The sequence below is a fragment of the Ceratotherium simum genome, chromosome X (assembly GCF_057802395.1).
Source record: "Ceratotherium simum simum isolate JZ-2026a chromosome X, ASM5780239v1, whole genome shotgun sequence".
Classification (NCBI taxonomy): Eukaryota; Metazoa; Chordata; class Mammalia; order Perissodactyla; family Rhinocerotidae; genus Ceratotherium; species Ceratotherium simum.
The window spans coordinates 73,737,689-73,761,540 of NC_141940.1; the positions used below are offsets into that span (position 1 = coordinate 73,737,689).

The 23,852-nt window shown below is 37.1% G+C and overlaps 1 protein-coding gene across 9 annotated transcripts in view; it reads left to right on the forward strand.

Annotated features, from left to right (window-relative positions):
• TEX11 (testis expressed 11) overlaps positions 1-23,852 on the forward strand; it is a 372,335-nt gene that overhangs the window by 135,618 nt on the left and 212,865 nt on the right. For 8 of the 9 annotated variants that reach the window (XR_015550362.1, XM_087426479.1, XM_087426478.1 and 5 more), the window contains 2 exons: positions 3,599-3,653; positions 14,172-14,267. Coding sequence is in view for 8 of the 9 variants with exons in the window: in XM_087426479.1 (XP_087282605.1) it covers positions 3,599-3,653; positions 14,172-14,267 (151 nt within the window). In the remaining variant the exon portion in view is untranslated. The remainder of the gene's footprint in view (positions 1-3,598; positions 3,654-14,171; positions 14,268-23,852) is intronic. The other variant, XM_087426483.1, reaches the window with a different exon arrangement.

Genomic DNA, 23,852 nt, shown 5'->3' on the forward strand with positions numbered 1-23,852 from the left:
TCCCATTACACTAATGTTACACCTTTTGTGGTTGTCCCATTGTCCTTGGTTATTCTGTTCTGTTTTTTTCAGTCTTTATTCTCTTTGCTTTTCTGTTTTCAAGGATTCTGTTGGTATATCCTCTACCTCATAGATTCTTTTGTCAGCCATATCCAGTTTTTAAAAAGCCCATCATAGACATTCTTCATGTCTGTTACCGTGCTTTTTTATCTCTAGCATTTCTTTTTGGTGCTTGCTTAAAATTTCCATCTCTCTGCTTACATTGCCCATCTGTCTACTTTATCCGTTAGAGCCCTTAGTGTATTAATCATAATTATTTTAAATTCCTGGCCTGATAATTCCAATATCCCTGCCATGTCTGGTTCTGATGCTTGCTTTGTCTCTTCAAATTGTGTTTTTTTTTTCTTTTTGGTGAGGAAGATTGGCCCTGAGCTAGCATCTGTCGCCAGTCTTCCTCTTTTTGTGTGAGGAACTAACATCCTCAAGCTAACATCTGTGCCAATCTTCCTCTATTTTTTGTATGTGGGATATTGCCACAGCATGGCTTCATGAGCAGTGTGTAGGTCTGCACCCGGGATCTGAACCTGTGAACCCCAGGCCGCCAAAGCAGAGCACACAAACTTAACCACTACACCACCAGGCCAGCCATCAAATCATGTTTTTTGCCTTCTGGTATGCCTTGTAATTTTTTTCTTGATAGCTGGACAGGATGTGCTGGGTTAAAAGGAACTGCTGTAAATAGGCCTTTAGTAATGTGATGGTTAGGTGCAGGGGGAGGGAAAGAGTTCTAGTCCTATGATTAGTTCTCAGTCTTTTGGTGTGCCTATGCCTCTGAACTGTGAACTTCACAAGTGTTTCTCAGTTTTTTTCTCCCTCCTTAGGTCGCACAGAATGGCTAGAGTAGGCTGAGGTTGAGTATTGCTCTTCCCCAGGTCAGTTATGCTTTGATAATACCCCAGGAAGTTAGGCTCTGCTTAACTAGTTTCCCCTGAGGGCAGGCCTTTTTAAGAAGAACAGATTGCTCTGGGATATTTCACTATGCTTCCTTTTCACCTCTTCATGCCAAAGCCCAAGGGGATTTTTCTCTGATATTTACTGTGGGAATCTGGTTGAACTCCTGGAGGTAAATCTGACAATATTGTGGGTGCCCCTCTCTGAGTGTGTCTTCCTGGAGTTTTTAACTCTCATACTTGTCCACACTGAGGCTCCAACAATGTCAATTACAGTTCACAATTTCCTGCCCTGGCACTGGTTGTCTTGGCAGTTTCTGCTCATGAGTCTCTTCTGTGGTAAGCTGCAACTCCTTATATTGCCTGGGTGTCTCTCCAAACTTGGAGGCAGTGGTTTGCCCTGTATCCTCCCCTGTCCTATGGATTTAAGAATAGTTTTTGATTTTGTAGTCTTTTCAGCTTTTTACTTGTTGTTAAGGTGGAGTAGTGACTTCCAAGCTCATTACTTGTGGAACTGAAAACTGGAAGTGTGATTTGATTTTTTAGTTTGGCTTCCTTACCATCACCCCTCGATCAGAGTAGCTTAATTTTCAGTCGGTATTTGGTCAGAGGTTCTGCTTAAGCCTCTTGAGCCACTCAGGCTCAAGGCTTTTGGCTGATGGATCTGTGTATGCCTTGAGGAATGCTTTCTAGTCTGCCCCACATCTCCCTCTGATTGCTCCTGAGTGGGTGCAGCCTAGCACATATGCATAGCCTCTGAATCCCCAGGGACAAGTGTGACCACTCCCCCCCTCCCCGCCCCCAAGATTGTTTTTCTTGGCTTTCTCTTTCGCTGGTTCTCTCTTGCACTTCTGCCTGGTCTGCTATTTCACTTGTTGCTACTATTGTCGTGGAGCTACTAGCCCCCTCTTAATTGCTCACCGCCAAGATCTCCATTGTTTTTGACAATGCTCTTAGGCAGGAACTTCTCCTTGCTCTGTTCCAAATAAAGTCATTACCCTCAGGCAGAGATGCTGAGCTCTTCTTTTTTATTTCTTGCTTCTTCCCCTCAGCATAACCTCTGTGCCACACTACAGGAGTTGGGGGCAAGAGCATGGCATGCTTCTCCTGGAGTGACACTCCTGCTCTATGAGTGGATGTTGGGGAGATGGTAGCCCCTGATCTTCTTTGCATGCCCTCCTGGCATGAAACCTCTGCCCAGTGAGCCAGCCTGAGTGAAGGCAACCACAGTCCCAGTATTCTTGAGCTGTCATATCTGGGGTAGAGCCCTTACCCTAAGAGTGAGAACTAGGTGGGGAAAGGAAGACCTAGTCCTCTCATTGTGCCTGCCCACAATAGCACTTACACAACACAGGCCTGGGGAGGATAAAAGAGGCTGGCAGCCTTCCCCTCCCAGAGTGAAACCGTAACTTAGGTAGGAGTCTAGGAACTGGAGGGAGAGGGAATTCCCACCTTCTTGACAGTACCCATCTGGAGTAGCTTTCATCACATGGAACTGGTGCGGATAGGAACGGATTGTGGCTCACATTCCATAGACTCTCACTGTTCTTACTGAGATTTAGTTATTTGTATGAATAAATGGTCTTCTGTTTGCTATATGCCCTTAGGACAATTTCTGGAGACTTTAAATTGTTGTTTGTTTTAATGATTTTTTTTTAGGCAAATGGTTGTTTTACTGGGGAGAGGGTCCAAGAGCTTCTCATACCACCACAGCAGAAGTTCCATTCTCACTGGTTATTTAAAAAACTGGAAGTAGAAGGTTTAATGTACCAAAGGAGACCTCTATGAGATAGGGCTTACAATGACTAGGCCAGCATTACATCCTTGTTTGCAAACTGAAAACTCAGTTTAGTAGTTCTGGGTCTTTTAGAGTTTTTTTAAAAAGAATATTTCAAAGTAATGTCTTCAATTTAGTTCACTTCACCAAAATTTTATTAATTCCCTCTCTTAGAATACCAATTTTATGGTGAGTGATCTTTGTTTTGCTCTTTAAGTTTTAGGTTTTGAAACCCCGAGGCTCAAATTAATATATTATTAGTGGTTATCAGAATGTCCCATAGAAAATATGATTTGGTAATTAAAGCAGAGAACTGAAAGTCAAATTTCTCTACTCCCCACCCCTCTCTCTCATTTTCAGTATCAATCTAGGAAATATTAGAAATTACTTAACTGCTAAATTGGTTCATTCAGCCGCAAAATGGAACTAATATGCCTCACAAGGGTGTTGTGAAGCTTAATAAATAGTGCTAAAGCATTTGTTTCCATGAAAACTCCTGTATTTGTTTTATTTTTAAAATATATTTCTTAGACTTTAAAATGTGCCCATTAAGTAAGAGCTTGTATACACATGTAAACTAGTTTAATGCAGTATATATATAGCCAAATGGAAAAGAGCAATAATGTAATTTTAGTGTTGATTTATTGGATATATATCTTGAGGAAATTGTGGTTTTCTACAGTTAGAAAGTATTGCTTTATACAATTGATTTTCATGTATTAATTGGCTAATAATCTGTTGTAGTGCTAAATAGAAAAGTTAGAATAAAGTATAATTATACCATGTCTTCTTAGTAATATATAATCTTGAAAAATATATAATGTGAAATCAATATGTATATGTATGTATTTTTTTTCCTCTTTAATGATAGCCAAAGCTATGATATTGGGAAGATGGAGGAGAATTCTATTGGGCCAGAAATGCTGGTGAGGATCATGTTAAATATTGTAGAAGTAGGTTTAAGAAATACAATTTTTGTTATTGTTATAAAATTATAATAGTCTATCCCCCCACTTGTGAGTAGATTATACGTTGGGTACATCATTTAATATCTCAGTGGATTAGTTTCTGTAAAATTGATCTACCCCCTAGGGTAGATTCTTATACTAACCAGTTAATACATGTAAAGTACTTAGAACAATGTTTTGCTATATAAGTTTTAGCTTTTATTATTGCATGTTAAAAAATTCTTGGTTTTCCCCTAACCACCCAGATGGTGGTTAGGCTTAGTATGGAAGTTAATTTTAATATTTAATCAAGCAAAGTGTGATTGTGTAAATAAATCTGAGATAAAACCAATGTAATACATGCCGTAGCAAAATGGATTTTTTTTTGAATATCCATCTCTACTTCTTACCATTACAGTATATTAATAAAAATTTAACTGAGTACCTATATATATCTAGAAATGTGATAAATGGGGAATAAAAGAGAAGTATAAAATGTATAAAAAGAGAAGTATAAAACCTTAAAAAGCTTTTGTTTGAAGGATAAAACTAATACAACAAAATACTATTCATCCTTGAAAAGGAAGGAAATTCTCACAGATGCTATAACATAGGTAAACCTTGAGGATGTTATGCTAAGTGAAATAAACCAGTCACAAAAAGACAAATACTATAGGATTCCAATTAAATGAGGTACCTTAAATAGTCAAATTCATAGAGGCAGAAAGTAGAAGGTGGTTGCAGGGGTTTGGAGGGAGGTGAACATGAGTAGCTGTTGTTTAATGGGTACAGAGTTTCAGTGTTGCAAGATTAAAAGAATTCTGGAAGATGTATGGTGATGATGGTTGCATAACAATGTAAATATACCTAATACTATTGAACCATACACTTAAAAATGGTTAAGATGGTCAATTTTATGTTATGTGTATTTTATCAAAATTAAAAATAATAAAAAAATATATTGTCATGGTGTCACATAAGGGAATATTATGTAGCAATGAGAATAAATGAGCTACAATAATTGCAACAATAGATGAGAGTCAAGATGGCGGCGTAGGCAGACTCTGAACTCACTTCCTCCCGTGGACACAGCCAATTTACAACTACTCGTGGAAAAATTACCCCTGAGACAGAACTGAAAACTGGATAAGAGGAACTCCTACAACAACGGACAATCCTAACTGGGGTAGAAGAGGCCGAGACTCCCTTCAGGAGAGGAAAAACACCACCTTCACAAGCCGCCAGCTTCACGGCCGACAGGAGCAGCTCACAGGTACGCAGCCCTCCCTGGAGGCGCGGGGCCCTGAGCCGGGGAGCGCCCCTGCTGTGGGCATTTTGTGGACCCAGCACAATCGATACCAGTGGCATAATATCTGACTTTGCCTGCTACTGAAACATTGGGGAGCACCCCCAGAAAACCCGGTTCACAAAGAAACTAAAACTGGCTCTTAAAGGGCCCGCACACAAACTCACCCGTTCCAGAAAGCATCCTAAAATCACCAGAAAGAAAGGTGCACAGTGCTTTGGTGACAAGAGACTCACCTAATAGGCCCTGAGTGCATCTCAGTGAGGGGTGAGACCTCTCCAGGGACTGGGACATTGGCGGCAGCCATTGTTGTGGCCTGGTGTGGGCGTGCTGACACAGACGCCATTGGAGTTCTCCCTGAGGCCAGCTAGCCCATGGTCTGCTCCACCCGCTACAGCACCGATTTAATCCAGCTCAGCCAGGGCAGGCAGCCCACCCTAGAGACTGTACCCACCCAACAACAAGCCCTCAGGCAACGTGTGGGCCTGCATAGATTGGTGACTGGATTCTCTACAGCCTGGCAACTGAGCCGACTCGAGCGGGGCAGGGTGTGCACAAGGAGCAGGTGGAGAGTGTGGGGCGGTGGCAGAGTGTGTGGGGCTCCCGCGGTGGAGAGACTGGGTCAGCTTGGGGAGGTCGGGGCACTCACATGGGGCAGGACTGTGTTGACTGTGTTGACTGTGTGTGTGGACCTGTAGGCAACAGGGCTTGTCAGCTGCAGAAGACTTGTGCTTCTCAAAGACCCACATAGGAGGTTTGCCCCACCTTCCAAAGCCTGGAACAATTGGGTGCTCCTGTGCCTGAGGCCAGCCCCACCCAGCTGCAATCCTCAGAGAGCCGACAAGAGACATAATAGGGTAGAGGCTTGCAACAATTGTAAGGCCCTGAGCCTAACAACCTCCCACGCTGGGGGCCTACTCACTTAAAAGAAATACTGCAACACAAATGTGGTATTAGAACTTACAGCCAACTGTACTGGGGTGCCCCACACCTGATAAAGAGACTGAAGGGCCCACAACAACTACAAGCATCTGAGCATTATGACAGCTGGCCAGGAGCATAATTCAGCCTCCCTGGGCGCCTAGAGGGAGAGCTAAGAGGCCACAATAGAAGGACACACGTAGCCCACATAGGGGCCACCCCTGGAACATTGAGAACTGAGGGAAGCACACTGGAAGCTTCCTAAGGCATCACTTACATAAGGTCACCTATCCAAGAGCAGGAGATGTAGCTGACCTACCTAATACGTAGACACAAGCACAGGGAAAGAGGCAAAATGAGGAGGCAAAAGAGTACGTTCCAAGTAAGGGAACAGGACAAAACCCCAGAAAAGGAACTAAGTGAAACAGAAATGAGCAACCTACCCGACAGAGAGTTCAAACTAAGAGTGTTAAGGATGCTCACTGATCTGGGGAGAAGAATAGATGAACTCAGTGAGAATGTCAACAAAGAAATGGAAGATGTAAAAAAGAACCAATCAGAAATGAAGAATACAATACTGGAAATGAAAAATTCATTAGAGGGACTCAAAAGCAGAGTAGAGGATACAGAAGAACGGATCTGTGAGCTGGAAGAAAGACTAGAAGAAATTACCCAAGGTGAACAGGTAAAAGAGAAAAGAATTAAAAAGAGTGAGGACAGTCTAAGGGACCTCTGGGACAGCATCAAGCGCACTAACATCCGTGTTGTAGGTGTCCCGGAGGAGAAGAGCGAGACAAGGGGGCAGAGAATCTATTTCAAGAAATAATAGATGAAAACTTCCCTAACCTAAGGAAGGAAACAGACATCCAGGTACAGGAAGCACAGAGAGCCCCAAACAAGATAAACCCAAAGAGGCCCACACCAAGACAACTCATAATCAAAATGTCCAGAATTAAAGATAAAGAGAGAATCCTAAAAGCCGCAAGAGAATGTCAAGTTACATACAAAGGAAACCCCATAAGGCTATCAGCTGACTTCTCTGCAGAAACCTTACAGGCTAGAAGAGAATGGCACGATATATTTAAAGTGCTAAAAGGAAAAAACTTACAGCCAAGAATACTCTACCCAGCAAGGTTATCATTCATAATGGAAGGAGAGATCAAAATTTTCCCAGATAAGCAAAAATTAAAGGAGTTTGTCACCAAGAAACCAGTGCTACAAGAAATGTTAAAGGGACTGATTTAAGGGGAAAAGAGAAGACCACAAATAGGAAAAATTATCTATTTCCATGATTAGGACGTAATCGATACAAATGCACAAAAAAGAGGTTAGATATGATATTAAAAACATAAAAGGAGGGAGGAGGGGAGTTAAAGAGTACAGCTGTCAGACAGAGGTCAAACTAAAGTGACCATCAATTCTGTATAGAAGAAGTAAGGAACAGAAAAGGACTACTAAAACACTGAGAAAAAAAAAAAGTTAAAAAATGGCAGTAAGTACATACTTATCAATAGCTACTTTAAACGTCAATGGACTAAATGCTCCAATTAAAAGGCATAGGGTGGCTGACTGGATAAAAAAACAAGACCCATATATATGCTGCATACAAGAGACACACTTCAGACCTAAAGACACTCACAAACTGAAAGTGAAGGGATGGAAAAAGATACTCCACGCAAATGGCAATGAAAAGAAAGCAGGGGTAGCAGTACTCATATCAGACAAAATAGACTTTAAAACAAAAACTGTAAAAAGTGACAAAGAAGGGCATTACATAATGATCAAGGGAACAATCCAACAAGAGGATATAACACTTGTAAATATCTACGCACCCAATGTAGGTGCACCCAAATATATAAAGCAATTATTAACAGACATAAAAACAGAAATAGACAGTAACACAATAATAGTAGGGGACTTTAACACTCCACTTACACCAACGGATAGATCATCCAAACAGAAGATCAATAAGGAAACATTGGCCTTAAACGACACACTACAACAGATGGACCTAGTAGATATATACAGAGCATTCCATCCAAAAACCGAAGAATACACGTTCTTTTCAAATGCACATGGAACATTCTCCAGGATTGATCACATATTAGGCCACAAAACAAGTCTCCATAAATTTAAGAAGATTGAAATAATACCAAGCATCTTTTTCTGACCACAACGGTATGAAACTAGAAATCAACTATAGGAAGAAAATCAGAAAAGCCACAAATACATGGAGATTAAACAAAATGCTACTGAACAACGACTGGGTTAACGAAGAAATCAAAGAAGAAATCAAAAAATACCTGGAGACAAATGAAAATGAAAATACGACATGCCAGAATTTATGGGATACAGCAAAAGCGGTTCTAAGAGGGAAGTTTATAGCGATACAGGCCTATCTCAACAAACAAGAAAAATCTCAAATAAACAATCTAACAATGCACCTGAAGGAACTGGAAAAAGAAGAACAAAGAAAGCCCAAAATCAGTAGAAGAAGGGAAATAATAAAAATCAGAGCAGAAATAAATGAAATAGAGACCAAAAACAATAGAAAAAATTAATAAAACCAAGAGCTGGTTCTTTGAAAAGATCAACAAAATTGACAAACCTTTAGCTAGACTCACCAAGAAAAAAGAGAAGGCACAAATAAGTAAAATCAGAAATGAAAGGGAGAGGTTACAACAGACACTTCAGAAATACAAAAGATTATAAGAGAATACTATGAAAAGCTATATGCCAACCAATTCGACAATCTGGAAGAAATGGATAAATTTTTAGAATCATACAACCTTCCAAAACTGGATCAAGAAGAAGTAGAGAATTTGAATAGACCAATCACCAGTAAGGAGATCGAAACAGTAATCAAAAACCTCCCCAAAAATAAAAGTCCAGGACCAGACGGCTTCCCTGGTGAATTCTACCAAACATTCAATGAAGACTTAATACCTATCCTTCTCAAACTCTTCCAAAAAATTGAGGAGGGGGGGAAGCTCCCTAACTCATTCTACGAAGCTGACATTACCCTGATACCAAAACCAGACAAGGACAACACAAAAAAAGAAAATTACAGGCCAATATCACTGATGAACATCGATGCAAAAATCCTCAACAAAATACTAGCAAATTGCATACAACAATACGTTAAGAATATTATAACCATGACCAAGTGGGATTTATTCCAGGTATGCAGGGATGGTTTAACATTCGCAAATCAATCAACGTAATACACCACATTAATAAAATGAAGAACAAAAACCACATGATCATCTCAATAGATGCAGAGAAAGCATTTGACAAGATACAGCATCCATTTATGATAAAAACTCTGAATAAAATGGGTATAGAAAGAAAGTACCTCAACATAATAAAGGCCATATATGAGAAACCCACAGCTAATATCATCCTCAATGGTGAAAAACTGAACAGTATCCCTCTAAGAGCAGGAACCAGACAAGGATGCCCACTGTCACCACTCCTATTTAACATAGTATTGGAAGTCCTAGCCAGAGCAATCAGGCAAGAGAAAGAAATAAAAGGGATCCAAATTGGAAAGGAAGAAGTGAAACTGTCACTATTTGCAGATGACATGATTTTATATATAGAAAACCCTAAAGAATCCACCAGAAAACTTTTAGAAGTAATAAACGACTATGGTAAAGTTGCAGGATACAAAATCAACATACAAAAATCAGTTGCATTTCTGTACACTAACAACGAAGTAGCAGAAAGAGAAATTAAGAATACCATCCCATTTACAATTACAACAAAAGAATAAAATACCTAGGAATAAACTTAACCAAAGAGGTGAAAGATCTGTACACCTAAAAACTATAAAACATTTCTGAAAGAAATTGAAGAAGACACAAAGAAATGGAAAGATATTCCGTGCTCTTGGATTGGAAGAATTAACATAGTTAAGATGTCCATACTTCCTAAAGCCATCTATAGATTCAATGCAATCCCTATCAAAGTTCCAACAACATTTTTCACAGAAATAGAACAAAGAATCCTAAAATTTATATGGAACAACAAAAGACCCCGAATTGCTAATGAAATCCTGAGAGAAAAGAACAAAGCTGGAGGTATCACACTCCCTGATTTCAAAATATACTACAAAGCTATAGTAACCAAAATAGCATGGTACTGGCACAAAAACAGACACACAGATCAATGGAATAGAATCGAAAGCCCAGAAATAAACCCACACGTCTATGGACAGCTAATCTTTGACAAAAAAGCCAAGAACATACAATGGGGAAAAGAAAGTCTCTTCAACAAATGGTGTTGGGAAAACTGGATAGCCACATGCAAAAAAATGAAAGTAGACCCTTACCTTACACCATACACAAAAATTAACTCCAAATGGATTAAAGTCTTGAATGTAAGACCTGAAACTATGAAACTTCTAGAAGAAAACATAGGCAGTATGCTCTTCGACATCGGTCTTAGCAACATCTTTTCAAACACCACGTCTGACCGGGCAAGAGAAACAATAGAAAAAATAAACAAATGGGACTACATCAAACTAAAAAGCTTCTGCACAGCAAAGGAAACCATCAACAAAACGAAAAGACAACCTAACAATTGGGAGAAGATATTTGCAAACCATACTTCTGATAAGGGCTTAATCTCCAAAATATATAAAGAACTCATGCATCTCAACAACAAAAAAACTACCAACCCAATTAAAAAATGGGCAAAAGATCTGAACAGACATTTCTCCAAAGAAGATATACAGATGGCCAACAGACACATGAAAAGATGTTCAAAATCACTAACTATCCGGGAAATGCAAATCAAAACTACAATGAGATATCACCTGACGCCCGTCAGAATGGCTATAATTAACAAGACAGGAAACAACATGTGTTGGAGAGGATGTGGAGAGAAGGGAACTCTCATACACTGCTGGTGGGAGTGCAAACTGGTGCAGCCACTATGGAAAACAGTATGGAGATTCCTCAAAAAATCAAGGATAGAACTACCATATTATCCAGCTATTCCACTGTTGGGTATTTATCCAAAGAACTTGAAAACACCAATTTGCAAAGGTACATGCACCCATGTGTTCATTGCAGCGTTATTCACAATAGCCAAGACTTGGAAGCAACCTAAGTGCCCATCAAGGGACGAATGGATAAAGAAGCTGTGGTATATATACACAATGGAATACTACTCAGCCATAAGAAACGATGAAATCCAGCCATTTGTGACAACATGGATGGACATTGAGGGTATAATGCAAAGTGAAATAAGTCAGAGGGAGAAGGTCAAATACCGTATGATTTCCTTCATTAAGTAGTAGATAATAACAACAATAATCAAACACATAGGGACAGAGATTGGATTGGTGGTTACCAGAGGGGATGGGGGGAGAGAGGAGGGTGAAAGGGATAATTTGGCACATGTGTGTGGTGATGGGTTGTAATTAGTATTTTGGTGGTGAACTTGATGTAATCTATGCAGAAATAGAAGTACAATGATGTACACCTGAAACTTTTACAATGTTATAAACCAATGTTTCTGCAATAAACAAAAAATTAACAACAAAAAAAAATAATTGCAACGATATGAATATTCTCACATATAATGTTGAATAAAGAAAGTAAGATACATAGTAGTACATACTGTATGATTCCATAAATGTAAATGCCAAAAGCAGGTAGAACTAATATATGGTGTTGGAAGTCAGGTAATTGGTTATCCTTGTTTGGAATAATGTCTGAAAAAGAAGCATGAGGTGAGCCTGTTGCTGTTAATGCTCTGTTTCTTGATTTCTATGTTGTTAGCATACATGTTTACTTTGTGAAAATTCAGAGCTGTACTCTTGAGATTTTTGAACTTTTTTGTATGTATTTTATACTTCACTGAAAATTTAAAAATAGATTTTTTTTTTCAGTGAGGAAGACTGGCCCTGAGCTAACATCTGTTGCCATTCTCCCTCTTTTTGCTTGAGGAAGATTGTACCTGAGCTAACATCTGTGCCAGTCTTCCTCTATTTTGTATGTGGGACGCTCCCACAGCATGGCTTGATGAGCAGTGTGTAGGTCTGCGCCTGGGATCTGAACCCACGAACCACGGGCCACCAAAGCAGAGCATGTGAACTTAACCACTATGCCAGCAGGCCGACCCCCAAAAATAGATTTAAAAAACTGGTGCAAGCGAAAATGTTTGGGAAAAATAAATGATAAACTGTGTGGTACTGACCTGAAGTATGTAGAAGGGCATGCACAAAAGGGGAATGTCAAGGGACTAGAGTAGTTGAAGAAGCCTTCTGGCAGAAAGGCCTTGAAAAGTAGATGGAGTCTATACAGTTAAAAGGAAGGGAAAAGGGGATACCAGGCAAAGAATCTAGATGAGAAGATGTCTGGAGGAGGAAATGAGGATAGAAGACAGGATTTAAGTATGATTGAAATGCAATATTCATATTGCGAAGTATGGAGAGGTAAGATTATGAAGTAGTTTATGGAGTAGTTTTTCTTTCATGCTAGCTGTATATAAATTATACAGGTATAATTTATATACAGTCATGCATCACTTAACGATGGGGATACGTTCTGAGAAATGTGTCATTAGGGGATTTCATTGTTGTGTGAGCACCATAGAGTGTACTTACACAAACCTAGATGGTATAGCTTACTATACACCTAGGCTATATGGTACTAATCTTATGGGAGCACCGCTGTATATGTGGTCTGTCATCAACCAAAATGTTGTTATGCGGGGCATGACTGTATACTAAATTGCACAAATCTGAAGTGTACAGCCTGATGAATTTTAATATATTTATATGGTCTTGTAACTACCACACAGATCAAGATACAGAAATTTCCATCACCTTCAAAAGTTTCCTTGGCCCCTTTGCAGTTAATAGCCATTCCTACCCCCAAGATAAAACCACTCTTCTGACTTCTATTTCTACTCTTTATTTTCAGCTTTTCTTGAACTTTGTATAAGTGGAATCATACAGTATGTACTGTTTTATGTCGGGCTTCTTTTGCTTACCATAATAGTTTTGAGATTCATCCATTTTGTTATATCTTTCTATTTGACCCTTTTACTATTACAAAATAGCTACAGTATTTCTCAGAGATGTCATATTTACTCCATAAAAGTCCTCTGAGGGAGTTTATAAGTTTGAGAGTTGTTCTACAATACTAAAAATGATATTAAATGCATTATACACATCTTATTTGATCCATCTTAGTTTTTGAATTAAGAAACTCAGAGATATGACACCCTGTCATTTCTCTAGATTCACAAGCCCTAATGTGCTTAACATATTTTTTTAAAGGTTAGAAGATAACGTTTGCCTGGTCCTACTGTCCTCGTTATACTTAGAGGCAGATTCTTCATTGAAATAGGGCTCCTTCTTTCAATATGTGAATCTGTAGTTAAATGTGTCCATGCTGACTAGAGTTACTCCCCTTGTCAATGTAGACCTGGCTGGGAAACTAACTTAATTCAGTAATACATTATTAATTTTAAAACTTAGCTGAGTTGGGAGAAATCTTCTCTATAGGAAAGTATATCTGTTCCTACTGAAATGGTGGTATGTGTGCCCTTGGTCTAATTGGTTAATCTCAACTAGGCTATAAAGTCTTTGAGAGAGGGATTATGTGTTTCTATTTATCTTTTTTGATAGAAGCCTAATACAATGCTACATATACAGTAAGTATTAAGATGATTAAATTAAATATTGCTGTGACTTAGTTTCCTTTATTTTTTTTATTTTTTATTTTTTTGTGAGGAAGATTAGTCCTGAGCTAACATCTGTCGCCAATCCTCCTCCTTTTGCTGAGGAAGATTGTCCCTGGGCTAACATCTGTGCCCGTCTTCCTCCACTTTATATGGGGCACCGCCACAGCATGGCTTGACAAGCGGTCCATTGGTGTGTGCCCGGAATCCGAACCCCGGGCCGCCGCAGCGAAGCACATGTGCTTAACCACTATGCCACCTGGCCGGCCCTCCTTTATTTTTAAAGTGGGGATGATAAAGTACTTTAGTGCTAAAACATTGTTAAGAAAATAATTATATTAACACAATTATATTAAATTTAAATAAGCTATTACTATAAAATTGTTAAATAGTATTTGATGTGGGTAGCATAATGATGAGACATAGCCCAAGACTATGTGGTTACTTAAGGAAATGCTATTTCATAATGACTACTTATGTTTGAGAAGATGCCTGTCACTGTGTAAGTGCTAGTCAGCTGTTGTATTGCAATTTAACCCCCAGCTCTGTGCTTTTTCTATTTTTAATTATAGGCTAAAGTTCTACGGTTACTAGCCACTGCTTATCTGGATTGGGACGACAGAGAATATTATGATAAGGCTCTCAGCGCTATAAACCTAGCAAACAAGGTATAAGAGGTTTTTACTTTTGAGTATTAGCTTAATGAATTTTTTAAAGCTTTGATTCACATTTTGAAATCCAGTTTAGACATTTGGTTCAGTATTCCTGTTTTTTTTTTAACAACAGATTGTTACAATGTCTTCTACAACACAGAAAGGAAAAATAAAATATACTTATTTGACAACAGACATTTTTGAAAAAGTTTTCTTTTGTACAAAACAGAAAAAGTTCTCTCTGCTATGAGTTTATAGGATAAAGAAGGAAATGATGATAAAATAGGCAGATAATGGGATTTTGTTTAAGAAACAACATCAGTGGTTCACTTTCAGCTCATACTCTTACATACATACATACATATATATATATACACACATATGTACATACATACACATACATACCTCTACATTCCTGGACAAGGAACATTGATAGGCTGATGGCCATTTAAAAAGAGATTCAATTAAAATCAATGTATTTTAATAAGGCAATTAAATGTACAGATACATTTTAGAAAGATTTTTTTTCAACAAGGTTGGAAGCATGAAAATAAATAGTTCAATTAACCAGAATATTAAGTTGCCCAAACAGACCATTTACTTGAATTATACTTTCTTGAAATTTATGTCATATGGATGGGATTATTTAAGGCTGAAAAACTTCTTTAACATTAATTTTTTTTTAATTTAAAAATATTAATAGACATGAACATTTTCAAAAGTTGCATCCTTTTTTTGGTATTTGCTAAGATGCAAGTGCAAATGAAAACCAGGGACCAAGAGAACAGAGGAGGTTGCATACTAGCTATATGACTTCTTCCCAGCATGTCTCTTTGTTCACTGGATGCAGAAGTTGCAGTTTTTATAGCAATAATTGCTCACCTGCATTGCTCCTGACATATCACATTTAATAGCCTAATTATTGATCCTGGACATAGCTGATTGGGTGCACTAGGATTTCAGTGGCAATATGCACTTTAAAAAGTTTTGTTTAGAGCCAGCCCCATGGCTTAGTGGTTAAGTGCGCACGCTCTGCTACTGGCAGCCTGGGTTTGGATCCTGGGTGCGCACCGACACACCGCTTCTCTGGCCATGCTGAGGCCGCGTCCCACATACAGCAAGTAGAAGGATGTGCAACTATGACATACAACTATCTACTGAGGCTTTGGGGAAAAAAAAGGAGGAGGATTGGCAATAGATGTTAGCTCAGAGCCGGTCTTCCTCAGCAAAAAGAGGAGGATTAGCACGGATGTTAGCTCAGGGCTGATCTTCCTCACAAAAAAAAAAAAAAAAAGTTTTGTTTAGAGATAATTTCAAACTTACAGAAAAGTTGCAAGAATAAGAATAGTTCAAAGAACACCTGTATATACTTTACCCAGATTCACCTGTTATTAACATTTTGTGCATTCACTCTTTCCCTCCATATTATTTAGGGAACATAATTCATAATATATCCATATTATTGAGGATATATAATATATATTATACCCTCAATATATATTATATATCCTCAATACTGAACTTTATAGCATTTTTTCTCCGCAATATAGGATTAGTCTAGGATCAGGTATTGCATTTATGTGTCATGTCTCTTTAGTCTCCTGTAATCTGGAGCATTTATTTCAACAGCCTTTCTTTGACTTTGGTGTCATTGACATTTTGGAAGAATACAGTAGCTCCCCACTTTGTTTTAACTGAAAGTTCCTCATTTGAGGTTTATCTTATGTTTCTTTATGATTAGATTCAAGTTATGCATTCGTGACTGGAAGACGTACTACATAAGTGGTATTGTGTCCCTTCTGAGGGCATTATATCTGGAGGCCCATGATATCCACGTGCTCCTCATTGGTGATGTTAATATTGATCACCTGGTCAAAGGTGTTGCCCAATTTATTCACTGTATATTTACTATTTTTCCCTTGCAACTAGTAAACAGTTGGTGGGGAGACTTAATAATTATGCACATACCCTACTTCTCATTAAAATTTCCCTTTAGATTTGCATTCTTGCTTGAACCAATCTTAATTATGATGGTTGGTTGCCAAATGATCATTTTTGAATTTTAGCACTCCTTCCACATTTACCAGTTGGCACTCAGCATTCTACTGTAAGCAAGAGCTCTCCTTTCTCCCATTTATTTATTTATTGACTTATTGACTTATTCATTTATTATCAATATGGGTTTATATATTCCTATTTTTTCATTGATTTATAATTCATTACTCTTCTTAATTATCTTTTAACAGTTTTATTGAGGTATAATTGATATACAGTAAACTGCACATATTTAAAGTATAAAATCTGATGAGTTTTGACATATGTATGTACCTGTGAAACAATCACCACAATCAGGCTAGTGAATATATACATAGCTCCTCAAAGTTTCCTCATGCCGTTTTGTCACTCCTTTCTCCCACTCTTCCTTAAATAACAACTGATCTGCTTTCTGTCACCATAGATCAGTTTGCATTTTCTAGAAATGTATACTAGAAATGTATACAAATGGAATCATAGGAAATCTACTCTTGTTTTGTATGGCTTCTTTCACTCAGCATAATTATTCTGAGATTCATTCATGTTGTTATACGTATGCATAATTTATTCCCTTATTGTTGAGTAATATCTCATTGTATGGATATACTCTATTTGCTCTCAAGTCTACTTTGTCTTTTATTAATATAGTTACTTCAGCTTTCTTTTGACTAGTGTTAGCATGGTGTATCTTGTTTCATCCTTTTTCCTGTTTATGTCTTTATGTTTAAAGTGTGTCTCTTATAAGCTGCGTATAGTTGGGTCTTGCTTTTTTTTTAATCCAATCTGACAACCTCTGCCTTTTAATTGGGGTGGTTAGAATATTTACATTTGATCCAATTCTTGATATGGTTAAGTTGGAGTCTATCATTTTGTTATTTATTTTCTATTTGTCCCATCTATGCCTTATGCCCCTTTTCTTCTTTTTCTGCCGCCTTTTGGATTATTTTTTTTTCAAAATAATTTATGAGTCCAATATAATTTTTATTCCAACTTCCTGAAGAATTTATATTGTAATATTATGAAAAGATTCTAAGGATCCTCTGGAGGAATAAACAGTGAGACTAGCCAAGGAAATTTTGAAAAGGAAGAGTAATTAGAGAGGTCTTGTCACATCACATACTATTTGAGTAATTTTTAAGATTTGATTTTATTTCTTTTGTTGGCTCATTAGTGGTTTCTTTAGGGTTTATACTATATATTTTATCTTGATCTACCTTCATATGTCATAATAGTATGCTATCGTAGCTCCCAGCCTGGCATCTATGCTATCATAGTCATGCATTTTACTTTTACATATGTTATAAAATCCACAATTCTATCTTATTATTTTTGTTTAAATCATCAATTTTCTTTTAAAAGAGATGTAAATAATAAGAAAAAATTTTGTATATTTATACATGTAGTTACCATTTCAAGTCATCTTTATTCCTTTGTATACATCCAAATTTCCATCTTATGTTATTTTTCTTCTGCTTGAAGAACATTGTGTTAGTCGGGGTTCTCCAGAGAAACAGAGCCAGTAGGAGATAGATATATATATATATATATATATATCTGTGTATATATATATATATATATATATATATATCTCTGTATACAGAGAGAGAGAGAGATTTATTATAAGGAATTGGCTCATGCAATTATGGAGGCTGGTGAGTCTCAAGATCTGCAAGGTGAGTTGGCAAGCTAAAGACTCAGGAGAGCTGATGTACTCAGGATAGCTGTACTTCCAGTCTGAGTCCAAAGGCCTGAGAACCAGTAGAGCCAATGATACAGTTCCAATCCGAAGGCTGGCAGGCTTGAAACCCAAGAAGAGCCAATGTTTCAGTTGCAGTTGGAAGGCGGGAACAAGCCAATGTCTCAGTTCAAAAGCCATCAGTCAGGAAGAGTTCTCTCTTACTCAGGGGAAAGTTAGCCTTTTTTGTTCTGTTCAGGCCTTGAACTGATTGGATGAAGCCCACTCACATTATGAAGGGCCATCTACTTTACTCAGTCTACTGATTCAAATGTTAATCTCATTCAGAAACACTCTCACAGAAAGACCCAGAATAATGTTGGACAAAATATCTGGGTATCCTGTGGCCCAGTCAAGTTGACACATAAAATTAATCATCACAGACATCTTTTAACATTTCTATTAGTGCTAGCCTACTGGTCATGACTTATTTCAACATTTGTGTGTTTGAAAATGTCTTTATTTCACATTCTTTTTTTAAAAAAAAATTTATTTTGAAGTACTGATAGATTCACAGAACATTGCAAAAATAGTATAAAGAAGAAAAGTAAAAAAATAAAATAAAAGCAATAATGGTTAGGATTCAGAACAAAATTCTAACACCCCCCCGGGAAAAATAGTAGAAAGAAGTCCCATGTACCCTTCACCAAGTTTCCTCTAATGGTTACCTGCTACATTGCTATATCAAAAACAGCAAATTGTCATTGGTACAATGTGTGTGTATAGTTCTATGTCATTTTATCCCATGTGTAGATTCATATAACTACCACTACAATAAGACACAGAACTATTCCATTACCCCAAAGATTTCCCTCATGCTACCCCTTTATATTCACACTTATATCTGCTCCACCCCCACCATCTCTAAGCCCTTGCAACCACTGTTCTCTTATTCATCTTTATAATTTTGTCATTCCAAGAATATTATTTGAATGGATTCATATAGTTTGTGATCTTTTGAGATTGACTTTTTTCACTTAGCATAATGCCCTTGAAATCCATCCAAGTCTTTGTGTGTATCAATAGTTGGTTTCTTTCATTGCTGAGTAGTGTGTGTTATGGATAGTATCACAGTTTAACTATTCACCTATTAAAGGAAATATTGGTTGTTTTCAGGTTTGGCTATTATAAATAAAGCTGCTATGAATATTTGTGAATAGTTTTTTGTGTGGACATAAGTTCTCATTTTCCTGGGATAAATGCCTAGATGTGCAATTGTTGAACTATTTAATTTTTAAGAAATTGCCAAACTGTTTTCCAGAGTGGCTGTACCATTTTGCATTCCCACCAACAATGTATGAGAGTTCCAGTTTCTCTACATTCTTGCCAGCATTTGGTATTGTCAATGTTTTTATATTTTAGCTATTCTAATAGGTATGTAGTGGTTTTAATTCATACTTTCCTAATGGCTAATAATGTTGAACACCTTTGCATGTGCTCCTCTTTGGTGAAATGTCTCCTCATATCTCTTGTCCATTTTATAATTGGATTGTTCAACTTTTTGCTGTTGAGTTTGAGGCTTCCTTATATATTCTAGATGAGTTCTTTGTCACATATGTGCTTTGCAAATATTTTCTCCCAGTCTGTAGTCTGTCTTTCATCTTCTTAACAGAGTTTGTTTAATGGCCCAGGATATAGTATATTTTGGTAAATGTTCTGTGGACACTGGAAAAAAATGTGTATAGAGCTCTTTTTGGGTGGAGTGTTCTATAAATGTCAATTAGATCCTGTTGATTGATAATATTGTTGAGTTCTTCTATGTCTTTGCTGAGTTTTTGTCTAGTTATTCTATGAATTTTGAGGTAGTGGTGTTGAAGTCTCTAACTATAATTGTGGATTTGTTTATTTCCCCTTTTATTTCTATAAATTTTTACTTCAAGAGTTTTGCAGCTCTTTTCTTTGGTGCATAGATATTTAGAGTTACCATTTCTTCTTGGTAGATTGACCCTTTTATCATTATATAATGTCCCTCTCTGTTCCTAGTAATTTTTTTTCTCTACTGTCTATTTTGTCTGATATTAACATTGGCATTCCTGTTTTCTTATTTTTTAATTTTTCATAACATAGAATTTACCATCTTAACGATTTTTAAGTGTACAATTCAGTGGTATTAAGTACATTCATACTGTGCACCATCCATCTCCAGAACTCTTCATCTTGCAAAATGTAAATTCTGTACTCATTAAATAGTAACTCCCCATTCCTCCCTCCTTCTAGTTCCTAGTAACCACCCTTCTACTTTCTGTCTCTATGAATTTGACTACTCTAGATACCTCATATAAGTGAGATCAAACAGTATTTGTCCTTTTGTGACTGGAGTGTTTCACGTAGCAAAATGTCCTCAAGGTTCATCCATGTTACAGCGTGTCAGAATTTCCTTCCTTTTTAAGGCTAAATAATATTCCATTGTATGTATATACCACATTTTATTTCTCCATTCATCTGTCGATGGACATGTGGGTTGTTTTCAACTTTGGCTATTGTGAATAATGCTGCTGTGAATGTGGGTGTACAAATATCTGATTTCCTGCTTTCAGTTCTCTTGGGTATAAATCCAGAAGTAGAATTGCTGGATCATATGGCAATTCTATTTTTAATTTTTTTGAGGAACTACCATACTGTTTTCCATAGCAGCTACACCATTTTACATTTCCATCAACAATGCACAAGGGTTCCAATTTCTCCACATCCTTGCCAACACTTGTTATTTTCTTTTTTTCTGATAGTAGGCATATAATGGGTATGATGTACACCCTTTGTTTTTGACTAATATTTTTTCTGGGCAAAGAATTTGAAATGGACAGCTTTTTTTCTCTTTGAGAATTTTAAAGATGTTGCTCCATGGTCTTCCCATTGCATTGTTTCTGATGAGAAATATGATGCAATCCTTACTGTTGTTCTTTTTTATGTAACATTTTTTTTCTCTGGCTTATTTTTGGATTTTCTCTTTATCACTGGTTTTGAGCAATTTAATGATAATGTACTTTGAAGTAATTTTCTTTGTTTCTTGTGCTTGGGGCTCTCTGACCTTCTCGGATCTCTGGGATCATGGTTTTCATTATATTTGGAAAGTTCCAGTATTTTTTCAAACACTTTTTCTGCTTGCTCCCTCGGACTCTTAACTACTCATATATTAGACTATTTGAAGTTGTCCCACAGTTCACTTTTGCTCTTTTCATTTAAAAAGATTTTTTTCCTTTGTTTTATTTTGGACTGTTTTGTATTGCTATTACTTTAAGTTCATCAGTTTTTGTTCTGCAATGTCTAATCTTCTGTTGATCCTGCTAGAGGCTGAATATTTGTGTCCCCCCAAATTTCATACATTGAAATCCTAACCACCAAGGTGATGGTATAAGGAGGTGGGGCCTTTGGGAGGTGATTACATCCTGAGAGTGGAATCTTCATGATTAGGATTAGTGCCCTTATATAAGATGCCTCAGAGAGAACTCGCTCACCTCTTCTGCCATGTGAGGTTATAGTGAGATGACAGCTGTCTATGAGGAAGTGGGCTCTCACCAGACACTGAATCTGCTGGTACCATGATCTTGGACTTCCTCGCCTCCAGAACTGTGAGAAATAAATGTTTGACATTTATAAGCCACCCACTTTATGATATTTTTGTTATAGCAGCCTGAATGGACTGACACCATCTCATATAGTTTTTATCTCAGATTTTGCAATTTTCATCTCTAGAGGTTTGATTTGGGCCATTTTTACATCTCCCATGTCTCTGATTAACTTTTTGAGCATATGAAGTATAGTCATACTTACTCTTTTAATGTCCTTTTCTGCTAATTCTAACATCTGTGTCACTTCTGGGTCAGTTTCAATTGATTATCTCCCCATTATGGATCATGTTTTTCTGCCTCTTTGCAGGTCTCATAGTCTTTCATTGGATGCCAAATATTGTGAATTTTGCATTGTTGGGTGCTGGATATTTTTATAATACTATAAATATTGTTGAGCTTTATTATGAGATGCAGCCAAGTTACTTGGAAACAATTTGATCCTGCTGTTCATAGTACTCCTGACTTGCTAGTATGAAATATTTCCTGCTGTGCTTTGTAATTTTGGATTGTTAGTTTGTCTTTAGTGTTATTCTTTTAGAATCCTGTACAACCTGGATTGAGGGCATGGCCCTACAAAGAAGCTTTCTATTTGCCTTAGCCAGATGTCCAAAAGGTATCACTCTTTTGGCTACTTTTATTTTGATTTTTCAGCTTGGCAGTTTTGGGACCACGTGAGTAGTATAAATTTGAACTCCATATCTTCATGAAGGCAGAGCCTGTTAAAAATTCTCCAGGCCAAAAAAAAAATCATCCAAACTTTTTTTTTTTTGGCCTCATTCAGAGATTAGGCAGAAGATGAACTTTCTATACCATTAGATAAAAGAGAAAAAAACCCCAGGAAACTCACCACTCCCATACAGTTCACTTCTCTGTGTTTTGATGCCTCACTACAATCTTTCTGTGAGGATGTGGAAGATAAGGCTATAGTTGTCATACTCCATCTTGGCTGGAACTGGAACTGATAGTAGTACTTAAAAATATCCTTTTTTGAGGGTAAATTAAAATTTGGTAGCCTTATGTTGTTTCACAAAGTTATTTTTGAAATTTATTGGTACAATGAAATTGAAGAAGCCTTGGGTGCTTAGATAGGACACCAAAGCACAAGCAAAAAAGGAAAATTAGATGAAATTGGGCTTCAATGAAATTAAAAATCTTTGCTTCAAATGAAACCATCAAGAAAGTGAAAATACAACCCATGGGATCCTCCCAAAGAATGAGAGAAAATATTTGAAAATTATATATTTGATAAGTGTCTAGTATCCAAGATATATAAAAAAAATTCTTACTACTTAATAGTAAGAAGAAGATAAGCAACCCAATTAAAAAGGAACAAAGGATCTGAAAAGACATGTCTCCAAAGAAGATATACCAATGGCCAATAAGCACATGGAAAGATGCTCAACATCATTAGTTATCAGAGAAATGCAAACTAATAACAAAATGAGGAACCACTTTATACACCCACTAGGATGACTATAATAAAAAGATTGACAAAAACAATTGTTGATGTGAATGTAGAATAATTAGAACCTTTATACACTGCTGGTGGGAATATAAAATGGTGCAGCCACTTTGGAAAATGGTTTGACAGTTCCTCAAAAAGTTAAACATAGAGTTACCGTATGACCCAGCAATTCTACTCCTAGGTACATACTCAAGAGAATTGAAAACATGTGTCCACACAAAAACTAGTGTATGAAAGTTCACAGCACTGCTGTTTAAAATAGCCAAAAAATGGAAACAACCCAAATGTCCATAAACTAATGAACAGATAAACAAAATGTAGTATATCCATACAATAGAATATTATTCAGACATAAAAATGAGTGAAGTACTGATATATGCTACAACATTACTGAACTTTGAAAACATTATGCTAATTGAAGGAAACCAGCCACAAAAGAATACATATTGTATCATTCTGTATATATGAGATGCCCAAAATAGGCAAATATATAGAGACAGAAAGTAGAATACTGGTTGCGTAGGGTTTGGGGTGAGATGGCACTGGGGGGAATAAAGAATGACTACCAAAGGGTAGAGGTTTCTTTTTGTGATGATGAAAATGTTCTAAAACTGATTGCGGTGATAGTTAAACAACTTTGTGTATATTCTAAAAGCCATTGAGTTGTGTGCTTTAAATGGGTGAATTATATGGTATGTGAATTATAGCTCAATAAAGTTATTACCCAAAAAAAATGTCTTGCAACAAATTTTCTTACCTAAGAGATGATATTTGAAGCCTGGAAAGTGGGTAAGATT